Source organism: Oncorhynchus mykiss, chromosome 6 (genome assembly GCF_057628025.1).
Source record: "Oncorhynchus mykiss isolate SJ-2025 chromosome 6, ASM5762802v1, whole genome shotgun sequence".
In the NCBI taxonomy this organism is placed as follows: domain Eukaryota; kingdom Metazoa; phylum Chordata; class Actinopteri; order Salmoniformes; family Salmonidae; genus Oncorhynchus; species Oncorhynchus mykiss.
In genome coordinates, this window is record NC_143027.1 from 22465316 (window position 1) to 22488114 (window position 22799).

The 22799-nt window shown below is 42.8% G+C and overlaps 1 protein-coding gene across 2 annotated transcripts in view; it reads left to right on the top strand.

Annotated features, from left to right (window-relative positions):
- Positions 1–22799, top strand: part of LOC110525496 (multiple epidermal growth factor-like domains protein 9) — a 46248-nt gene that overhangs the window by 11380 nt on the left and 12069 nt on the right. For both annotated transcript variants that reach the window (XM_021605635.3, XM_021605636.3), the window contains exon 3: positions 22377–22516. In XM_021605635.3, coding sequence (XP_021461310.3) covers positions 22377–22516 — 140 coding nt within the window. The remainder of the gene's footprint in view (positions 1–22376; positions 22517–22799) is intronic.

A 22799-nucleotide genomic window follows, 5' to 3' on the forward strand; every position in this document is an offset into this window, starting at 1 on the left:
AGTTTTTTATTTTATCAGATGACATCTAGTGGCCTTTGAGTACCTCAACTTATCACAGGTGTCTGTAATTTTATCTGGCCCTCTGTGTGGCCTTATCACATGTAAAGTATATATAAAATACTCAAATAAGATTTGAAAATAATAAATAGAATGACAAAGCTGTGAAACATTATCCTAAGTAAAAACCATCAACTTAGTGAGTACCAAATGAGGGTTTCAACATGAAATATCCTTAAAAAAAATGTATGCACTTTTTTATTTATTTTACTATGTCAATATGTTTTGGTACCAAACTGGTGGCAGTTGTGAACAGTTGGAAGAGTTGCAGAGTTCATTGAAGATAATTCCGTTGTTGATTAGATGCTTTTTTCAATAAGGCTATTTTCTATTGAACCATATGGTCTATCCACTAGAAACAATATGGACACAGATATAAAAAAAATAACTTTCAAAACGTTATTCAAGTATAAAATACCAAAGTTACCATAGATGAACTGTTGTTTACCAAAATGACAGAAGATTCCAGTAAATTTGGTAAATTACCAGTAGCTTTGCAACCCTATGTAGGATAAAAATGTCCACCTTTTGCCTCATTTACCACAAAAAAATGAATCAATACAGCAGGGATCATCAACTAGGTTCAGGCGCAGGACGATTTTTCTTCTTGAGCAGATGGTCAGGGGGCCGGAACATAATTACAAATAAGTTTTAGACTGCAAATTGATCACAAGAAGCCCAAACATTGACTAAAACATAACAATTTCAAACCATGTTTACATTTGTATAGGATCCAATATCTCTCTATTATGCATGGGAATCATTTAGGAAAATATTACTTTGGATAATTAGAAATCACTTAGAGCTGATTTGCTGGTGTTTTTAATGTCTTTTATGTCCAACAAAAAATAAAAACGTTATTTATTTAAAAAAATAGTGCCGAAAAAAAAAAATCGCTTGCAGGCAGTCAGTTGGGGAACCCTGCAGTATAGATCAAGTGAGAAGTGGGTAAAGGGTCAACTAGGCCAGGGGGTTATTCTGAGGGCAGGGACATATGGGGCTAGCCCTGCCCTCACACAATAATACTACCACACATAATATGATCCTGCTCAGACAGTCTGAGCCAACAGTGCTAACCCAGCTAATGTAGCAGTGGTCTAACCTAGGCCAGGCCAGCTCTCTCCCAGCTGGTAAGCACTGTGATTTACACAGATTAGCTGGCTCCCAGACCCCCCAGCCTCACGCTTTAGGGGATTTCTCTCATATACTGATGGACCATCCAGCCTTTCTGTATTACAGTCATAGTCCTACTCATATTTAACTTTGGCATTCTATCACATTTGCTATTGGAACTTTGTCAGTGTGTCTGTGTGTTGTTCTCACTTAGGTCTATTTAATTGCATGGCCAGGAACCAAGGGCTTGGATTACATTTATAACCTACTGGTTCCAGAACACAGCATACTGACCTGATCCAGCCTGGAACCTGGGGAAGGACCAGGATGTAGTAGGATTGCAGACGTCTGGATCAGAGCTGCCTGCCTGGGATTTCTTCACATTTCCTCAAGGACATATGAACTGATCGGGTCTAGGATGAGCATACTTCTGATCTGTAAAGTGTCTCTAATAGTGCAACAGTTCTCTTCATAAAGGCCAAAACAGCGTCAATCAAATGAAAAGATTTGGCATGGGTCCTCAGATTCTCAAAAGGTTCTACAGCTGAACGCAGGGCACTACAGAGGGTAGTGCGAACGGCCCAGTACATCACCGGGGCCAAGCTTCCTGCCATCCAGGACCTCTATACCCGGCAGTGTCAGAGGAAGGCCCTAAAAATGGTCAAAGACTCCAGCCATCCTAGTCATAGACTGTTCTCTCTGCTACCACACGGCAAGCGGTACCGGAGCACCAAGAGGCTTCTAAACAGCGTCTACCTCCAAGCCATAAGACTCCTGAACATCTAGTCAAATGGCTATCCAGACTGTTTGTATTGCAACACAACCCCCCCCCCCCCCCCCCCCCCATCACTGCCACTCTCTGTTGCCATCACTTTAATTAACCCTACCTACATATACATACTACCTCAACTAACTGGTTCCCCCGCACATTGATTTTGTACCGGCACCCCCTATATATATACTTTTTTTACTGCTGCTCTTTAATTACTTGTTACTTTTCTCTTATTCTTATCCATATTTTTTAAATCTGCACTGTTGGTTAGGGGCTCGTGAGTAAGCATTTCACTGTAAGTTCTACACCGGTTGTATTCGGCGCATGTGACTAATAAAATTTGATTTGAATGTAGTTGAGGATGAGGTACTCTGTGGATGTAGCACGGTATGAGATGTACTGTTTCAGTTATCTTGCATAGGAAGGATGAGCTCCTCTTTGTAGCGCCACCATATTGCAATAAGAATCTGCTTGGCTCCCAGACCACTAGATCATGTTGGTAGGAAGTTGCTACTTTTTAATTCACTCGTCTGTAAGAAGCTATATTTTACTGTGTCCCCGCTGTGCTCTTTACCAAAATAAAATCCACAGGGGACCAACAACAAACAGGGAATATATCCTTGGCCACAGGGCTCATCAGTCAAAACAAAAGCTACTGAGCTGTGAGCTCGTCTTAGTGATAATGACTTGACCTGTATCCATTAGGCTGACAATATGCTCATTAGCACATACAGTATGTGCACACTGCACATATACAGACAGCCGAATGCAGGAGGTGAAACATACATGAACCTGGCCAGTCTTTTCTTTAGCAGTTCTCTAAATCATGATGTGCGTTAGCAACTGGTCAATTCCATGCTAACGGAATTACGCTGAGACTGATTTTCTCTTTAAAATGTATATACCAAACAAAAACCATTGAAATCAAATACTGAGTCTCAACGTAATTCCATTACCATGGAATTGCCCAACCTTAACATGTGAATGTGATTTGATGCCAACCCTCAGCCAAACAGGATTGGTTTTGTACCAGTTCGTACTCCTGACTAGCTCTTGTACTCTATCTAGCAAATTCTGGCAAAAAAAAGTCAGGCATTCTCTGAATTTATGGTGCTTTCAAGACAACTGGGAACTCAAAAAAAAAAAGTTGAATCATGACGTTAGGGATCTTATCAGGTTTCAGGAAAGACCCAAGTGCAAACTGTTGAAGTAACAATGTTTATTGTAAAAAAAAAAAAGGGCAGGCAAACGACAGGTCAAGGCAGGCAGGGGTCAATAATCCAGAGTAGTGGGGCCAAGGTACAGGACGGCAGGCCCAGGGTCATGTCAGGCAGAGGTTGGTAATCCAGAGTAGGGGCAAAGGCACAGGACGCAGGCAGGCACAGGGTCAGGTCAGGTAGAGGTCAGTAATCCAGAGTAGGGGCAAAGGCACAGGACGGCAGGCCGGCTCAGAGTCAGGATAGGCCAGGGTCAAAACCAGGAGGACAAGAAAAAGAGAGACTGGGTAAAAGCAGGAGCGGAGACAAAACGCTGGTTGACTTGAACAAACAAGACAAACTGACCCAGGCAGACAGAAAACAGGTATAAATACCCAGGGGATAAGTTGGGAAGATGAGCGACACCGGGAGGTGGTTGGAGACGAGCACAAGGACAGGTGAAACAGATCAGGCCGTGACAGATCTTCAGGTCGGAGCTCAAGAAAGAGGCCCGAGTTGGATGACCGTTCAAAACGTATTTTCCCAGTCGGAGCTAGTTTTTTCCCGAGTTACCAGTTGTCTTGAACTCACTGGAGTGAGATTTCCCAGTTCTGAGTTTCCAGTTGTTTTGAACATGACATACAGTTGAATCTGAAATTTACATACACCTTAGCCAAATACATTTAAACTCAGTTTTTCACAATTCCTGACATTTAATCAGAGTAAAAATTCCCTGTCTTAGGTCAGTTAGGATCACCACTTTAGTTTAAGAATATGAAATGTCAGAATAATAGTAGAGAGAATGATTTATTTCAGCTTTTACTTCTTTCATCACATTCCCAGTGGGTCAGAAGTTTACATACACTCAGTTAGTGTTTGGTAGCATTGCCTTTAAATTGTTTAACTTGGGTCAAATGTTTTGGGTAGCCTTCCACAAGCTTCCCACAATAAGGTGGGTGAATTTTGGCCCGTTTCTCCTGACAGAGCTGGTGTAACTGAGTCAGGTTTGTAGGCCTCCTTGCTATCATACGCTTTTTCAGTTCTGCCCACAAATGTTCTATAGGATTGAGGTCAGGGCTTTGTGATGGCCACTCCAATACCTTGACTTTGTTGTCCTTAAGCCATTTTGCCACAACTTTGAAAGTTTGCTTGGGGTCATTGTCCATTTGGAAGACCCATTTGCGACCAAGCTTTAACTTCCTGACTGATGTCTTGAGATGTTGCTTCAATATATCCACATAATTTTCCTTTCCTCATGATGCCATCTATTTTGTGAAGTGCACCAGTCCCTCCTGCAGCACAGCACCCCCACAACATGATGCTTCCACCCCCGTTCTTCACGTTTGGGATGGTGTTTTTCGGCTTGCAAGCCTCCCTCTTTTTCCTCCAAATAATGACCACATAATGGTCATTATGGCCAAACAGTTCTATTTTTGTTTCATCAGACCAGAGTACATTTCTCCAAAAAGTACGATCTTTGTCCCCATGTGCAGTTGCAAACCGTAGACTGGCTTTTTTATGGAGGTTTTGGAACAGTGGCTTTTTCCTTGCTGAGCGGCCTTTCAGGTTATGTCGATATAGAACTCGTTTTACTGTGGATATAGATACTTTTGTACCTGTTTCCCCCAGCATCTTCACAAGGTCCTTTGCTGTTGTTCTGGGATTGATTTGCACTTTTCGCACCAAAGTATGTTCATCTGTAGTAGACAGGACGCATCACCTTCCTATGCGGTATGACGGCTGCACGGTCCCATGGTGTTTATACTTGCATACTATTGTTTGTACAGATGAACGTGGTACCTTCAGGCGATTGGAAATGACTTCCAAGGATGAACCAGACTTGTGGAGGTCTACAATTTTCTGAGGTCTTGGCTGATTTCTTTTGATTTTCCCATGACGTCAGCAAAGAGGACTGCATTTGAAGGTAGGCCTTGAAATGCATCCACAGGTACACCGCCAATTGACTCCAAATGATGTCAATTAGCCTATCAGAAGCTTCTAAAGCCATGACATAATTTTCTGGAATATTCCAAGCTGTTTAAAGGCACAGTCAACTTAGTGTATGTCAACTTCTGACCCATTGAAATTGTGATGCAGTGAATTGTAAGTGAAATAATCTGTCTGTAAATAATTGTTGGAAAAATGACTTGTGTCGTGCACAAAGTAGATGTCCTAACCGACTTGCCAAAACTATAGTTTGTTAACAAGAAATTGGTGGTTCAAAAACAAGTTTTAATGACTCCAACCTCCAGTCTATGTAAACTTCCGACTTCAACTGTAAGTCATGCTCAATTGACAGCATGGCCGGTGTATTCAACCTTTTCTGGCCCTTGGTGTTGAATGTTTATCCTTTTAAGCTTGGAAAAGAGACCCTTAAACCCAGTCTTGGATCACACACCCACTCCACTGAATAGCAGGCTAGTGATTGCTTTGCAATGCTTGCAGTTAGCCACTGATTCCTTCCAAACCACTCATTGTTGAATATGCGATTTCCAACTTGTTGTGTAATGTTTATATCCAATGGCCAATGAGTACCGATACGTGTTATCTGTAATTTATCTTCATATGACAAGGATTGAAACAGTTTTCCAGTCGATTGTCGACGTGATTCAAATCAAATTGTATTTGTCACATGCCATTTGATTAATTGTTCAGCAGTCTTATGGCTTGGAAGATGAAGCTGTTAAGGAGCCTTTTGGCGCTCCGGGACTGCTTGTCGTGCGGTTGGAGAGAGAACAGTCTATGACTTGAGTGACTGGAGTCTTTGACCATTTTTTGGGGTCTTCCTCTGACACCGCCTAGTATATAGGTCCTGAATGGCAGGAAGCTTGGCCCCAGTGATGTACTGGTCCATATGCACTACCCTATGTAGCGCCTTGCGGTCAGATGTCAAGTAATTACCATACCAGGCTGTGATGCAATGCTCTCGATGGTGCAGCTGTATAACTTTTTGAGGACCTGGGGACCCATGCCAAATCTTTTCAGTCTCCTGAGAGGGAAAAGCTGTTGTCGTGCCCGCTTCATGACTGTCTTGGTATGTTTGGAACATGATTGTTTGTTGGTGATTTGGACACCAAGGAACTTGAAACTCTCGACCCGCTCCACTACAGCCTTGTCAATGTTAATTACAGCCCGTCGATGTTAATGGGGGCTGGTTCGGCCCTCCATTTCCTGTAGTCCACGATCAGCTCCTTTGTCTTGCTCACATTGAGGGAGAGGTTGTTGTCCTGACACCAGACTGCTATGTCTCGGACCTCCTTCCTATAGGCTGCCTCATTGTTGTCTGTGTGTGATCAAGCCTACCACTGTTGTGTCGTCAGTAAACTTAATGATGGTGTTGGAGTAGTACTTGGCCATGCAGTCGTGGGTGAACAGGGAGTACAGGAGGGGACTGAGCATACACCCCTCCAACCAGACATGCGTTATCTACTAATTTGCTGGATGCAGAGTTCAACAGAGTACAAGTGAAGGTCAAGCAAATCATAGAGAAAGCAGACTGTTTTGCAATCATCTCTGATGGGTGGTCAAATGTTTGTGGCCAAGGAATAATTAACTACATAATCTCCACCCCTCAACCAGTATTCTACAAGAGAACAGACACGGGACAACAAACACACTGGTCTCTACATTGCAGATGAGCTGAAGGCAGTCATCAATCAAATCAAATCAAATGTATTTATATAGCCCTTCGTACATCAGCTGATATCTCAAAGTGCTGTACAGAAACCCAGCCTAAAACCCCAAACAGCAAGCAATGCAGGTGTAGAAGCACGGTGGCTAGGAAAAACTCCCTAGAAAGGCCAAAACCTAGGAAGAAACCTAGAGAGGAACCAGGCTATGTGGGGTGGCCAGTCCTCTTCTGGCTGTGCCGGGTGGAGATTATAACAGAACATGGCCAAGATGTTCAAATGTTCATAAATGACCAGCATGATCGAATAATAATAAGGCAGAACAGTTGAAACTGGAGCAGCAGCACAGTCAGGTGGACTGGGGACAGCAAGGAGTCATCATGTCAGGTAGTCCTGGGGCATGGTCCTAGGGCTCAGGTACTCCAGATATAACAAACTGACCCTAGCCCCCCGACACATAAACTACTGCAGCATAAATACTGGAGGCTGAGACAGGAGGGGTCAGGAGACACTGTGGCCCCATCCGAGGACACCCCCGGACAGGGCCAAACAGGAAGGATATAACCCCACCCACTTTGCCAAAGCACATCCCCCACACCACTAGAGGGATATCTTCAACCACCAACTTACCATCCTGAGACAAGGCTGAGTATAGCCCACAAAGATCTCCGCCATGGCACAACCCAAGGGGGGGGCGCCAACCCAGACAGGATGACCACAATGACCTTGGACCACAGAAGATCAATGACCTTGGACCACAGAAGATATCACAGAAGATATTTGCACCCGGTGACAGACAATGCTGCGAACATGAAGGCTGCTGGGTTAAAGTGGAGGAGTCCTACCCTCACATCACACCCATTGGCTGTGCTGCTCATGCATTGAATCTGCTCCTCAAGGACACCATGGCACTGAAAACAATGGATACACTCTACAAGAGAGCCAAGTAAATGGTTAGGTATGTGAAGGGTCATCAAGTTACAGCAGCAATCTACCTCATCAAGCAAAGTGAAAAGAATAAGAGCACCGCATTGAAGCTGCCCAGCAACACCCGTCGGGGTGGTGTTGTCATCATGTTTGACAGTCTCCTGGAGGGGAAGGAGTCTCTCCAAGAAATGGCGATATCACAGTCTGCCGATATGGACAGCCCCATCAAAGAGGATCCTCCTGGATGATGTATTTTTGGAGAGAGTGGTAAGCAGCCTTTAACTCCTGAAACCTATAGCAGTGCCATTGCATGGATTGAGTGAGACAATGCCATCCTGTCTGATGTTCAGACTCTGCTTGCAGATGTAAGAGAAGTAATCCATACTGCCCTGCCCACTTCACTGTTGCTCCAATGATGATGATGAAACTGCAGTTCTGAAAAACTTCAAAAAGCGTGAAGACTTCTGCCTGAAGCCCATCCACGCCGCAGCGTACATGTTGGACGTATATGCTGGCAAGAGCATCCTGTCTGGTGCAGAGATCAACAAGGTCTATGGTGTCATCACTACCGTGTATCGCCACCTTGGCCTGGATGAGGGCCAGGTTCTTGGCAGTCTGGCAAAGTACACTTCCAAGCAAGGGCTTTGGGATGGAGATGCAATATGGCAGTCGTGCCAACATATCTCATCAGCCACCAGGTGGAAGGGACTTCGTGGATCTGAGGCTCTTTCCCCTGTTGCCTCCATCCTCCAAATCATACCAACATCAGCCGTCTCAGAGCGCAACTGGTCCTTGTTTGGGAACACACACACCAAAGCACGCAACAGGCTGACCAATGCAAGGGTTGAAAAATTGTTGGCCATCCGGGCAAATTTGAGGCTTTTTGAGCCTGACAACGAGCCATCCTCGGAAAGTGACAGTGAAAATTAGGCTGAGTCTGATGTTCAAGAAGTGGACATTGAGGAGGTCCAGGGGAGAAGACATGGAAGCCTGAGAGGAAGACAACCAAAGCTTTAGTTTCTAGACTATCATTTTACAGATGTATGTTGAAAACATTTTTGGGAGATGCGATGGATCATTGGGGATCATTCAATATTCCCTTTTGTTGTTCAGTGAAATCATCCCATGTGAAGAGTCAACTCATTTAATTAAAGTTCAATTCGTAACTAAATAGATTTTTTGATTTCTATTGCAAGGTTTAATCATTTGCAATTATGTTTCTGTCTCCATATGATAAATATAACCAATGCAAAAAACATCTACATTTAAATGTATTAATATTGCATATATTTCAGTTAATTCCCATGTATTCCTGTTAATTCCCACGGAAAGTTTCCACCTCTGAATATTCACCAAAATGTGCAACCCCAGGTATTACAGACTCGGTCAGGGAGAGGTTGAAAATGTCAGTGAAGACACTTGCTAGTTGGTCCTCGCATGCTTTGAGTACACGTCCTGGTAATCCGCCTGGCCCCGCGGCCTTGTGAATGTTGACCTGTTTAAAGGTCTTGCTCACATCGGCTACGGAGAGACCTGATCACACGGTCGTCCGGAAAAGCTGGTGCTCTCATGCATGCTTCGATATTGTTTGACTCAAAGCAAGCATAAAATATATTTTGTTTGTCTGGTAGGCTCACGTCACTGGTTAGCTCTGGCCTGGGTTTCCCGTTTGTAGTCCGTAATTGTTTGCAAGCCCTTTAGTAGGATTACATTTTAGTCCTGTATTGATGCTTTGCCTGTTTGATGGTACGTCTGAGGGCATAGCGGGATTTCCTATAAGAATCCGGATTAGTGTCCCACTCCTTGAAAGTGGCAGCTCTAGCCTTTAACTGGGTGTGGATGTTGCCTGTAATCCATGGCTTCTGGTTGGGATATGTACGCACGGTCACTGTGGGGATGATGTCGTCGATGCACTTATTGATGAAGCCGGTGACTGAGGTTGTATACTCCTCAATGTCATTGGATGAATCCCGGAACTTATTCCAGTCTGTGCTAGCAAAATAGTCCTGTAGCATCCGCATCATCTGACCACTTCCGTATTGAGCGAGTAACTGGTACGTCCTGCTTTAGTTTTTGCTTGTGAACAGGAATCAGGAGATTTGCCAAATGGGAGTGCTTTGTATGTGTTTCTGTGTGTGTGGTAAAGGTGGTCTAGAGTTGTTTTTCCTCTGGTTGCATATGTGACATGCTGGGAGAAATGACATAAAACAGATTTAAGTTTGCCTGCATTAAACTCCCCACTTAAACTCCGCACCGCTTCTGGATGAGCATTTTCTTGTTTGCTTTTGACCTTACACAGCTCATTGAGTGCAGTCTTAGTGCCAGCATACAGCTTATCATGAGGTACTCTACCTCCAGGTGAGCATAACCTCGAGACTTATTTAATATTAGACATCGAGCACCAGCGGTTATTAACAAATAGACACACACCCCCACCCCTCGTCTTACCAGACATAGTTATTCTGTCCTGCCGATGCACGTGAAACCCCAGCCAGCTTTATATTATCCGTGTCGTTGTTCAGCCACGACTTGATGAAACATACTGTAAGATATTACAGTTTTCAATGTCCTGTTGGTAGGATAGTCTCAAGTAGAATCATCCAGTTTATTTTCCAGTGATTGCACGTTGGCCAATAGAACGGATGGTAGAGGTGAGTTACCCACTCGTCGACAAATTCTCTTACGGCTGAAATTTGACAACAGCCAGTGAAAGTGCAGGGCGCCAAACTCAAACAGCAGAAATCTCATAATGAAAATTCCTCAAACATACAAGTATTATACACCATTTTAAAGATAAACTTGTTGTTAATCCCACCACAGTGTCCGATTTCAAAAAGGCTTTTCGACGAAAGCATACCATGCGATTATGTTAGGTCAGCGCCAAGTCACAGAAAAACACAGCCATTTTTCCAGCCAAAGAGAGGAGTCACAAAAAGTTATATATTTCATATTCATATATAAAGTTCATATATATCCAAAAATATCAGTTTACATTGGCGCATTATGTTCAGTAATGTTTTGCTTCCAAAACATCCAGTGATTTTGCAGAGAGCCACATCAATTTACAGAAATACTCATCATAAATGTTGATGAAATTACAAGTGTTTTACATGGAATTAAAGATCTACTTCTCCTTCATGCAAACGCTGTGTCAGATTTCAAAAAAGCTTTACGGAAAAATCACACCATGCAATAATCTGAGTACAGCGCTCAGGCACCAAAACGAGCCATACAGATACCCGCCATGTTGTGGAGTCAACAGAAGTCAGAAATAGCATTATAAATATTCACTTACCTTTGATCTTCATCGGAATGCACTCCCAGGAATCCCAGTTCCACAATACATGTTTGATTTGTTCGATAAAGTCCATAATTTATATCCAAATACCACCTTTTTGTTCGCGTTTAGTTCACAAATCCAACTTCAAGAGGCGCAGGCACTTAGTCCAGACAAAGTCAAAAAAAGTTATATTACAGTTCGTAGAAACATGTCAAACGATGTATAGAATCAATCTTTAGGATGTTTTTAACAAATCTTCAATAATTTTTCAACTGGACAATTCCTTTTTTCTTTAGAAATTAAAAGGAACGCAGCTCACTCTCACGGGCCTGACGTAGCTCATGGCATTCTGCCAGATCCCTTAGTCAAACAGCTCTTATTCACTCCCCCTTCACAGTAGAAGCCTGAACAAGGTTCTAAGACTGTTGACATCTAGTGAAAGCCTTAGGAAGTGCAATCGGAACAAATTCTACACTGTATATTGGATAGGCAAAGACTTGAAAACCTACAAACTTCAGATTTCTCACTTTCTGGTTGGATTTTTTTCTCAGGTTTTTGCCTGCCATATGACTTCTGTTATATTCACAGACATCATTCAAACAGTTTCAGAAACTTCAGAGTGTTTTCTATCCAAATCTACTAATACTATGCACATCTTAGCTTCTGGGCCTGAGTAGCAGGCAGTTTACTCTGGGAACCTTATTCATCCAAGATACTCAATACGGCCCTCCAGCCATAAGAAGTTAAGGCACCCTGATCTCCGCCCCCTGTGTTTCCATATTTTCATCACGTGAATGATAGGGATTTGGGCCTGGTCTCAGAGAAGCAGTACATCCTTCACATCGGAATTATTAAATAAAAAATCTTCATCCAGTTCGAGGTGAGTAATCGCTGTTCTGATATCCAGAAGCTATTTTCGGTCTTAAGAGACGATAGCAGCAACATTATGTACAAAAAAGTTACAACAATGCGAAAAAACTAACAAAATAGCACAATTGGTTAGGAGTCCGTAAAACGTAAGCCATCCCCTCCAGTGCCATTATCTTCTTGGTCATTCATGATGATGACTGCTTGTCTAGCATGCTAGCTAACATTTTGAAAGTATGTGGTTGACATGATCAGTCCAGTCAAAGCAGTCCGGTAGATATTACGTGATTTGACGTAATTTTATCTGTGGCCAATGACCTAGTTCCTTCTTGTATGGGCACTTCCAAGGTAACTCTATGGCAGCACCCAAGGGGCTTGAATTTTCAAGCTCTCCCCATAGATTTTGCAGTGACGTAGTGTCCCCATGAATGACAGAACACTGAGCCAATCACGGCGCAACTAGAGAACATTACCAACCTCTACGTTCTATATTTTCCACTGCATGCCCCACCACCACAGAAAGCACTAAGCTAGGCTGAAACACCTGCATTTTGGAGCTGCCTTACTCGAGAAAGCAAAAAAGATACCATGTTTGTTTGCAGATATATATTTTTTTACATTGTTTGCAAACTGATATGTGACATGTTTTAATGCCAAAATGTCTTGCTAAACAGGTGGGGCTATCACGGCTCTGGCTAAGACCCAGATGCAGATACAGGAGGCGGATAGTACAAGTCTCAAGAGTTTATTATAGTACAAGAGGCAGGCGAAAGGTAAGTCAAGGCAGGCAAAGAGTTGTAATCCAAATCAGAGTCAGGCAGGTATAGAACGGCAGGCAAGATCAGCGCAGGCAGAAAGGTCAAAACTGGGAAGACTAGGAAAAACAAAAACTAGAGCACAGGAACATGCTGGTAGGACTTGACCAGGATGAACTAGCAATAGACAAGCAAAAAATGAGGTATAAATACACAGGGGATAATGGGGGAAGATGGGAGACATCCGAGTGGTGCAACAGTCTAAGGCACTGCATCTCAGTAGGCCGTCATTGTAAATAAGAATTTGTTCTTAACTGACTTGCCTAATTAAGTAAAAAATGGGGGTTGGAAACAAGCACAAAGACAGGTGAAACAGATCAGGGTGTGACAGGGGCTCTAAACAGGTGGTCCTCCTGCCCTAAATTAATACTAAATAATTAGGAGTGTAGCATTGGAAACAGTGCCGACTGCACTTTCTGTCTCCGTGTGTATAGGCTGGGGGCTTGATGAACAGATAAACTGTACAAGGACAGTAGGATGTCTGATAAATTTGTTTTAATTACCATTTTCATAATTTTATTTCACCTAGTCCTGCATGTTTTCACTGTATCCTGTAATCACACCTGCAACCCTGTACATGTGACCAAGCACTGAATTTTAATCTAAAAATTAGACTAATCTCAAGCCTGTGGAAAACCTAGCTGTTGCTAAGAGACAGTAGTATTGAGCCCCAGATGATATTATAGGGGGCTTCATAATGCTGTATCTTAGCAACTTAGTTAATGATTGTATTCTGATAGGAAATGGTACAGCTCTGTAATCACACTACCATTATTTAGCTCCACAGTTAAATCAATATACTACCAAAAACAATAATGTTCTAGCTCAGATTAATTCCTTTTGCCATAAATAACAATAGTTTATTTGGGTGAATTCTTAGGGGCACTGTTTTCAAAGTTGCACTTTTATTCTTCACCCTCGTCCTCTATGGAATGGGAACAGTCTGTAATTAAATATTGATTTGTGTGCAGCTGTTTCCGCCTATTCCTTTAGTCTCACGCTCTCATACAGTGGATTAAACAAATTACAATAACATTTTGTTTGCATATTTCTTGTCAGGAAGGAATTGAGAGATTGTGAGCCATTTTGAAAGAATACAAAAACACGCCTTGGTGTAAATGTGTTTCAGGTGCTTGAATTTATTTTGGGATATTCCGTTGAGAAAGCTCTCTGTTTTAAAGGATCACAGAGCAAATATCTCCCTTTTCCTGTAGGTTTGATTGAACAAGTTAGAATTACTGGGGCAATCAATTGAGCTCACTCTCAATATCCTCCCTTCCCTGTGATTGGGTCATGTCATTATGAGCCAGCTTAGCAGAGCACAGTGGGGGAGCCGAGGTGGTTGGCACCAAAGTGATGCATCAGTTCACGCATTGATGTCCTTTGCTCAGACCTGAAATAAACTATTTCAGGTCTATTCTTTCCTCCAATGTGACAAGCTAGCCTCTTGATCTAGTGGTGCATGCAATTCGCTCTGGAATGCAGGTTGTAGGTAGGTGCATGGTATCCAAACCTGACAGGGCTCATCTGGTATATGCTAGACCGGCCCAGCTGTGTGCTTTATTTGACATGGAGGAAGAAAGAAGGTGAGAGGGCTGTGTAGTAAGAAGCCTAGTGACAGGGCACTGCAGATGACCCCACACTCACATTAGCAAGTGGCAGGCCGCATCCCGGGCTGTATTACTGTATTGGACCCAGTGGGGAGGCTTTGTTGCTCTAATGACTGGAGTGCAGTGCAGTGGCCATGACTGCCAGCACATTCTGTCTGGCTTTACTCTAAGCTCAGTTACATAACTGGCCCAGTGTGTGATCCTGAGCCAGGGGCTCTGCGGAATGGATCACAACTCTTGACCCTTGTTGTTGAACATTCTCTCTCTGAAGATCTGACAGAGTGAGCCCTGAATCTAAAACCTGCGTGGTATAAAACGGTGTGTGTTTGTCCTGACTGACGACCCTGCTCCCACCCCGCATGGTCATATACACCCTGTGGCTAAAGAGGATGCAGTCAGTGCTGCTGCATCACAGATATGTGCTCAGTCTATTGTGATTCCCCAGGCATACACGAGCAACGCATTGGAGGCATCGCCACGGCAGCAACAGAACGGGGTTAAGCTAAGTCTGGTTGCCATGTAATACTGACCTAGTTAGTATGCGGCTGTAACGCGGAACTTAGCGGCTGGGCTACCCTACCACAGCACAGCCTGCATCCCAGTGTAACCACTCCAAAAACAATAATAAGCCCCCCTTTCCCCCTAGCCACGCTCTCACTGGAGAAAACACAGCCCGGTCTATGGGACCATGAGCTGTAACCTGGGCCTGGAGTAAAACTGCTCATTGACAAGCTAGGTAGGTGGTCATTGTGAGTGTGACTAGCTTTTCAACCATATCCTGGTCCTAGGAGGCATTTCCATAGAGGCCCCAGCCTTGCTCCCCATACCAACCTTTCTAATCTAAGGTCTGTTTTGCCCTAAATGTCTTTTTGAGTGGATCCTGTGGTTTTTATTTCCTCAAGTCATAACTACTCACAGAATGCCTTTCCCTGCTACTTATAAAATATTTGTCATATCATCATCTATATATTAGATTCAATTTGAAAGAGTTTCATTGTGACTCAATAGATGTCATCACAGATGGTGGCTTCTAGGGTGTGTGTCATCGCAGGTTGGTTTGGGGGTGATATCAGTCAGGGAGAATTGGGCCACCAAGGATGAGATCAGTGCTGTAGTATAACACTGATTACGTCCTGTCAAACATATAAAACTCCGATTTTTTTCACCATCTGCTCTCTTTGGCGAGAAAAGAAAAGCCTCTTACATCAGAGAGACTGAATCACTGACGGTGACGCTGGGAACCTGCCTCCATATTTCCTATGTGATTTTTACCAAATAGAGGGCTGTCAGGAATCGAAGCAGCGCCACAACGCGTTATATTTTATAGCGAAGGCTGCAGCAGAAGTCAACTCCTTTGTCTGTGAATCTTTCATCTGCCTGTGTGTGCACAATTGGCTGGGGAACAATGTGTGTGTGCGCTGGTGGCTCCATGGCACTATGGGGAAACTCGTTTAAACCTGTCTGAAGGCTCTCGATATATGGGTTCACTCAGGTCCTAAAATAAATACGTTCATATGGGCAGAATATTGTATATACATTTGTTCATATGGGCAGAATATTGTATATACATTTGTTCATATGAGCAGAATATTGTATATACATTTGTTCATATGGGCAGAATATTGTATAAAATGAATAAATAAAAATGCGCTGCAATCATTGCCTTCCTTTTAGACAGAAAAAATAAAACGAGGTTGGGCGAATAACTTGAAAAATGTCATCTATAAGTCTAATAATACATTCATTAATCAATAAACATCCTCATATCAAAAAAATCTATTTCAACCTTGTAATAATTCATTTTCTTTCAATTTGCTTGATATAATTTAATTATCAATATTAAATAAGAGTAATAAAATAATACTTTTCAGAACATTGAGTTTTTTAGGATAGGCTAATTATTAGAGATTCTGCACAGCTGTTTGGGGCTCCCGAGTGGTGCAGCGGTCTAAGGCATTGCATCTCAGTGTAAGAGGTGTCACTACAGTCCCTGGTTCAAATCCAGGCTGTATCACATCCAACTGTGATTGGGAGTCCCATAGGGCGGTGCACAATTGGCCCAGTGTCGTCCGGGGGTAGGCCATCATTGGAAATAAGAATTTGTTTTTAACTGACTTGCCTGGTTAAATAAATAAATACACTTTTTTTTAAAGTTTGTCAGCAGCACACTAAAGCTTGGAAGAGTATTCTATATGAAAAGGAGAGGGAATTGTGAATGACCTGCACTGCACATAGGAAAGTGTCCAGACTAGAGAGTGCTATTAATGGCAGCACCACTATTTGAGGCTACACCATGAAAACTGTTTTAATGGGCACACAAACCCAAAATGATGTGTGCAATTGCAACATTGAAATCGTCTAACCAAAAGAGTCACCTAACTTGTGTGGTTCTTCAATAGGCTTTGTGTAGGCTAATATACATATTTGTTGGGTGCTCATTTTGTATCCAGCTGTTTAGTTAGGCCTAGTGATATTGTCGACCATCATCAGCTGAGGAAATATTTTTCTGAATGACAGTCAAGTGACAGCTGTTGTATTAGGCCTATAGCACCCGATACAAAAACAGCCCGTGCGTAAAATACTGTTCGGAAGAATGTCCAGAATATTATGATGTCTTGTTCGTTGTGCCAGTGAAGACTGTTCCAGTTATGTTGATTATCTGCTATTGTCTGCTTGAATCACAGCAGGGTCTGACAACTTGGATGGAAAATTACTGAGGATAATAGCGGACGATATTGCCACTCCTATTTGCCATGTCTTCAATTTAAGCCTACAAGAAAGTGTGTGCCCTCAGGCCTGGAGGGAAGCTAAAGTCATTCTGCTACCCAAGAATAGTCAAGCCCCCTTTACTGGCTCAAATAGCTGACCAATCAGCCTGTTACCAACCCTTAGTAAACTTTTGGGAAAAATGGTGCTTGACCAGATACAATGCTATTTTACAGTAAACAAATTGACAACAGACTTTCAGCACATTAATAGGGAAATACATTCAACATGCACAGCACTTACACAAATTACTGATGATTGGCTGAGAGAAATGTATGCAAAAAAATATTGTGGGAGCTGTTTTTTTAGACTTCAGTGCGGCTTTTGTCATTATCGATCATAGTCTGCTGCTAAGAAAATGTATCTGTTATGATTTTACAACCCCTGCTATATTGTGGATCAAGAGTTACCTGTCTAACAGAACACAGGTTGTCCTTTAATGGAAGCCTCTCCAACATAATCCAAGTAGAATCAAGTATTCTCTAGGGCAGCTGTCTAGGCCCCTTACTATTTTTCAATCTTTACTAATGACATGAAGTGTGTCTATGTAACGGTTTACACGTCAGCTAGTACAGCAAGTTAAATTATTGCAACACTTAACAAAGAGCTTTCTGCAAGTTTCAGAATGGGCAAGAAATAAGTTAGTCCTAAATATTTCCAAAACTAAAAGCATTGTGTTTAGGACAAATCATTCACTAACTCAACTAAATCTTGTAATGAATAATGTGGAAATTGAGAAAGTTGAGGTGACTACACAGCTTGGAGTAACCCTGGATTGTAAAACTGTCAAAACACGTTGATGCAACAGTAGATAAGATGTGGAGAAGTCTGTCCATAATAAAGCGCTGCTCTGCCTTATTAACAGCAGGTCCTACAGGCCCTAGTTTTGTCACACCCGGACTACTGTCCAGTAATTTGGTCAGGTGCCACAAAGAGGGACTTTTAAATGGGGCATAAAACAATCTCAGCTCTGTAGATGCGAAGAGACAGAATCACTAGATCATTTATTCTGGTATTGCCCCTATGTAGCTTGTTTCTGGTCACAGGTTCAGGAATTGTAAAAAGAAATCACAACATTCACTTAAAATTAACCTTACAAATAGCTGTGTTGGGAGATTTGGAAAGCCATTGTCAGTCAATAAATAATATAGTAATACTCGTAGGAAAGGTTTTCATCTTTAGTTCACAATCTGTGAATACTATGTGATTAGAAAGGTTAAAAATTTATGTAAAACATGACAGCACAATTGAAAAATGTATGGCACAAGGAAACCAAACGAGGGTGGTCTATGGTGATACAGTAGGTGGGATGGGCTGAGAGTGGCTGAGGGTTGAGATTAAAGAGTTTGTGTTTGGTCATGTTTATTGTTATGCGATTGCTTTATATAAAAGTACCATGTATGTAAAATGTATGTAGGAGAAAAGTTGTAAAAACTCCAAAAGATGTGTAATCCGAAGAGTGGCGGTGGTGGATGGGTTAAACATCATTTAAAAAATTAAAAAGAGAGACTTTGGAAAATTACAATTGGCTCAGAACAGGGCAGCACGGCTGGCCCTTAAATGTACACGGCGAGCTAACATCAATGATATGCATATCAGTCTCTCACGGCTCGAAGTGGAGGAGAGATCGACTTCATCACTACTAGTTTTGTAAGAAGTATTGACATGCTGAATGCACCGAGCTGTCTGTTTAAACGGACACCCATGCATACCCCACAAGACACCAAAGGTCTCTTCACAATCCCCAAGTCAAGAACAGACTATGAGAGGCGCAAAGTACTACATAGAGCCATGGCTACATGGAACTCTATTCCACATCAGGTTAAAAAAAAAATACACCTTATGGAACAGTGGGGACTGTGAAGAGACACAAACATACACATGATAACACATGCACTCTACAGACACATGTATTTTGTATTGTAGATACACTATATATATAGAACAGTATGTGGACACTCCTTCAAATTAGTGGATTCGGCTATTTCAGACACACCAGTTGCTGACAAGTATATAAAATCGAGGACACGGCCATGAAATCTCCATAGACAATCATTGGCAGTAGAATGGCCAATGAAGAGCTCAGTGACTTCCAACATGGCACCGACATAGGATGCCACCTTTCCAACAAGTCAGTTCGTCAAATTTCTGCCCTGCTAGAGCTGCCCTGGTCAACTGTAAGTTCTGTTATGTGAAGTGGAAACGTCTAGGAGAAACAACGTCTCAGCCGCGAAGTGGTAGGCCACACAAGCGCACAGAACGGGACCGGCGAGTGCTGAAGCGCATAGCACTCACTGCCGAGTTCCAAACTGCCTCTGGAAGCAACATCAGCACAATAACTGTTCTTCGGGAGCTTCATGAAATGGGTTTCCATGGTCGAGCAGCCGCACACAAGCCTAAGATCACCATGCGCAATGCCAAGTGTCGGCTGAAGTGGTGTAAAGCTCACCGCCATTGGACTCAGGAGCAGTGGAAACGGGTTCTCTGGAGTGATGAATCTTGCTTCACCATCTGGCAGTCTGACGGCCAAATCTGGGTTTGGCGGATACCAGGCGAACGCTACCTGCCCAAATGCATAGTGCCAACTGTAATGTTTGGTGGAGGAGGAATAAATGTCTGGGGCGGTTTTTTTATGGTTCGGGCTAGGCGCCTTTGGAAATCTTAACACTACAGCATACAATGACATTCTAGATTATTCTGTGCTTCAAACTTTGTGGCAACAATTTGTCCCTTTCCTGTTTCAGCATGACAATAACTTGACTGGCCTGCACAGAGCCCTGAGCACAACCCCATCAAACACCTTTGGGATGAATTGGAATGCCGACTGCGAGCCTGGCCTAATCACCCAACATCAGTGCCTTACCTCACTAATGCTCTTGTGGCTGAATGGAAGCAAGGTCTGTACGCAGTGTAGTACTTTCCACAAAAGTTTTGCTCATCAAGATGGAAGCGTCAGGAATAGCCCTACGGTATTAGAAGTGCTGTTAATTCTGCAACACTTTAACAGAAAATAGCTGTCACTTCCCTACTGTGTCACGTCCCTATTGCTCACTGTCCCAGTCTACTGCTACGGTAGCATTCTCCTCTCCGCCTCCACACCCATGGAGTCATATGATTGTACACGTGTGTTTTTCATCTTTAAAATATATATATATTATTTTTTTTACACATGCCCCACTAAGCATTACCATCAACTTCAGAATTGCATGAAGAGCAGTGTTTTAACAAAGCCTCGTTTGAATAAGGCCCACGCGCTCATGTGAAGGCATTGAGGCAACTGCTCTGTCACTTCTTGGGAGCTGGATTGCGATTTGCTTGTTGTCCACAGATCTATTTTGTTGATTGTTTTTGATGAAAGGGAGTGATCAGGCATGACTCATCGCTGTGTGTTCTTCCTTTGAGACTCTGGCATCAGCCCACATGATGATTGGAATCCGAGAGCGTGTGTGGACGTAGCCTATAGATGTGCAGCCTTCAGTTTTTTTTCTGATACATTTTTAAATGTTTTAAAATGTATTTTCTGTGAATGAACAACCCCCTTTCTTTTCCTCCAGTCTGTCTAATGTATGATTCAATAGGAGCATCAGCTCGTATGTTTGGCAGGCTGACCACGCAGCAGTATGTGGAATGTGCAGGTGAAATGCAGTGGAGTGTGTTGGCATTAGCGAATGAAATAAGTGATGTTCAAAGCTCGAAGGGGTGCTAAAGAGCTCAAATTTAATTGGATTAAATTGGGCAAGAGCAAGACTGGATAATCAAACAGAAAGCACCCTCTACTGAGATAGCTTAGTTCCAGCTGTCAGCAATCATACACAGCTAGTATAGGCATCATCATCAGCAGCAGCACACTAATTAATTGTTTAGTTTTAGCCCGCCATTTTATTATCTTAGAGATTTAGATTGACATAGAAGAATAAATAGTGTTAATCATTTGTTTATTTAATGTGTAGTCATTTTTCTCTTTTATCTCCTTCCAAAAGGGATTGTACCGTAATCTAAACCACAGGGAATTCTTTGTCATGAATGACTTGCCTGTTTTTTAGATCATAGCCCAACCCTGCAGAGCCCCACAGTACAATTCAGGGTTAGTTATAAATTGCATGTCAGTCCATGATGACCAGAGGCAACTGGGTGTGAATTAGTTATTGCTCGAGACAGATCTTTCTTCTCTTTAGTCATATCGACCGCTCTTTCTACCCAGCAGGAGATGGGGCTGTGTAGGAGAGGGTTTGTCCTTTTGTGTCTTGCTGAAGGCCCTTGAGACGGGCTGAATTCCTGAAGAGGGTCTCACAGGTACCCTGACCCATCCACTCCAAGGTCACTCTCTAATAGTCTATAACCACGTTTCCATCCATCCACAGTTATATGCAAGTAAAGTCATACCGTATAAAAAAAAAAATCACGTCAGCTGTGATGGAAAAAGGAAGTTTCATACAATTTTATAAATGCCGACCGTTAATTTTTTGCTTGACCTGTCATTTGCCTGCCCCTGTTGTAACAATAAACATTGTTGCTTCACACATTTTGCACTTGGGTCTTACCTTGGTACCTGATACACATTGAACTTTAGATTTTTGTATTCGGTACATTTAAATTTAAGCGAAAAACGTACATTTTGTGTGCACTGTCATCATACACTGATTTTTATCCGCAACAAGTCCGTTTGGTGGAAACACCACTGGTGGTAAAATGTGTATATTTTCTTTATGCAGATTTTAGATTTTCGCATTAAACTGTTGGTAATTGGATGGCAACCTAGCTTGTGATGAGAACCTGGCAGAAAGGGACTCTGCTAGGCTGAGTATAATCGTACCTGGCCTGTAGGCTGTGTGATCCAGGCAGCTACTGTCTACAGCCTTGGACCAGATGTCCCTGGAGTGCTCCAGTTTGTGGTCCAGACTCTACCGTTCTGCCCTTGCCCCCAAAACATGCCAAACATGTTAGTAGAATGATATATAAAAGGCCTAGACAGCGTAGAACTGTGGAGGATGGGGTGCTAGGCTATCCCAGGTTATTGAATCTGACTGGAGTAGCTGTGTTCTGTTCACCACGGACAGAGTGAAGGATCTGGTTAACCAGGGAAGGGATTGTGATGGGAGTTATGGGTAGCAGATGGATTGATGGAAGAAACCACTCAGGGGGAACCTGTAGGATGTCATGCGTGAAACCACAGAATGTAATGGCTAGTACAATCCTGCCATCAGAAGAGTCTCTAACCAAATAGAGCAGTTCCACCATTACAGCAGTACAGTTGAGCTGTTACAGAAGCTAAAGGCTGGATAATCAAATAGAAAAGAGTCAAAGTATGTGACCGTGTGCTGACTGTGCGCTCCTGTCCTTTCAGCTCAGGAATGTGTGTGTGTAAGACGGGAGTGTACGGGCCCAAGTGTGACGAGTGCCACCCAGGCTTCTTCCGTTTCAGCAGCACGGGGTGCCAACCCTGTCAGTGCAACAACCTTACTAACTACTGCCACCCACAATCTGGTGAGTAATCCACTACAACACACCTTCTATCTACAAACCACAACAATCACACTTTCTTGTTTCTGCTACACATTAATCCTGTTCGTCTCCGTCCCCGTCTCCACAGCTGTGTATTGTTGTGTGAGTGGACACTAAAAGATATCGAGAGGCTTGAAGGGGGTGAAGTTGGATGGAATTGTAGAAACCGTCTGTTTGCTATTGTGATACATAGCCAGATGGCACAGTAGTCTTTCCTGGGATCAATGGAGGAATGCCGTATATTCACTTCCTTAGCTCAGGTCTG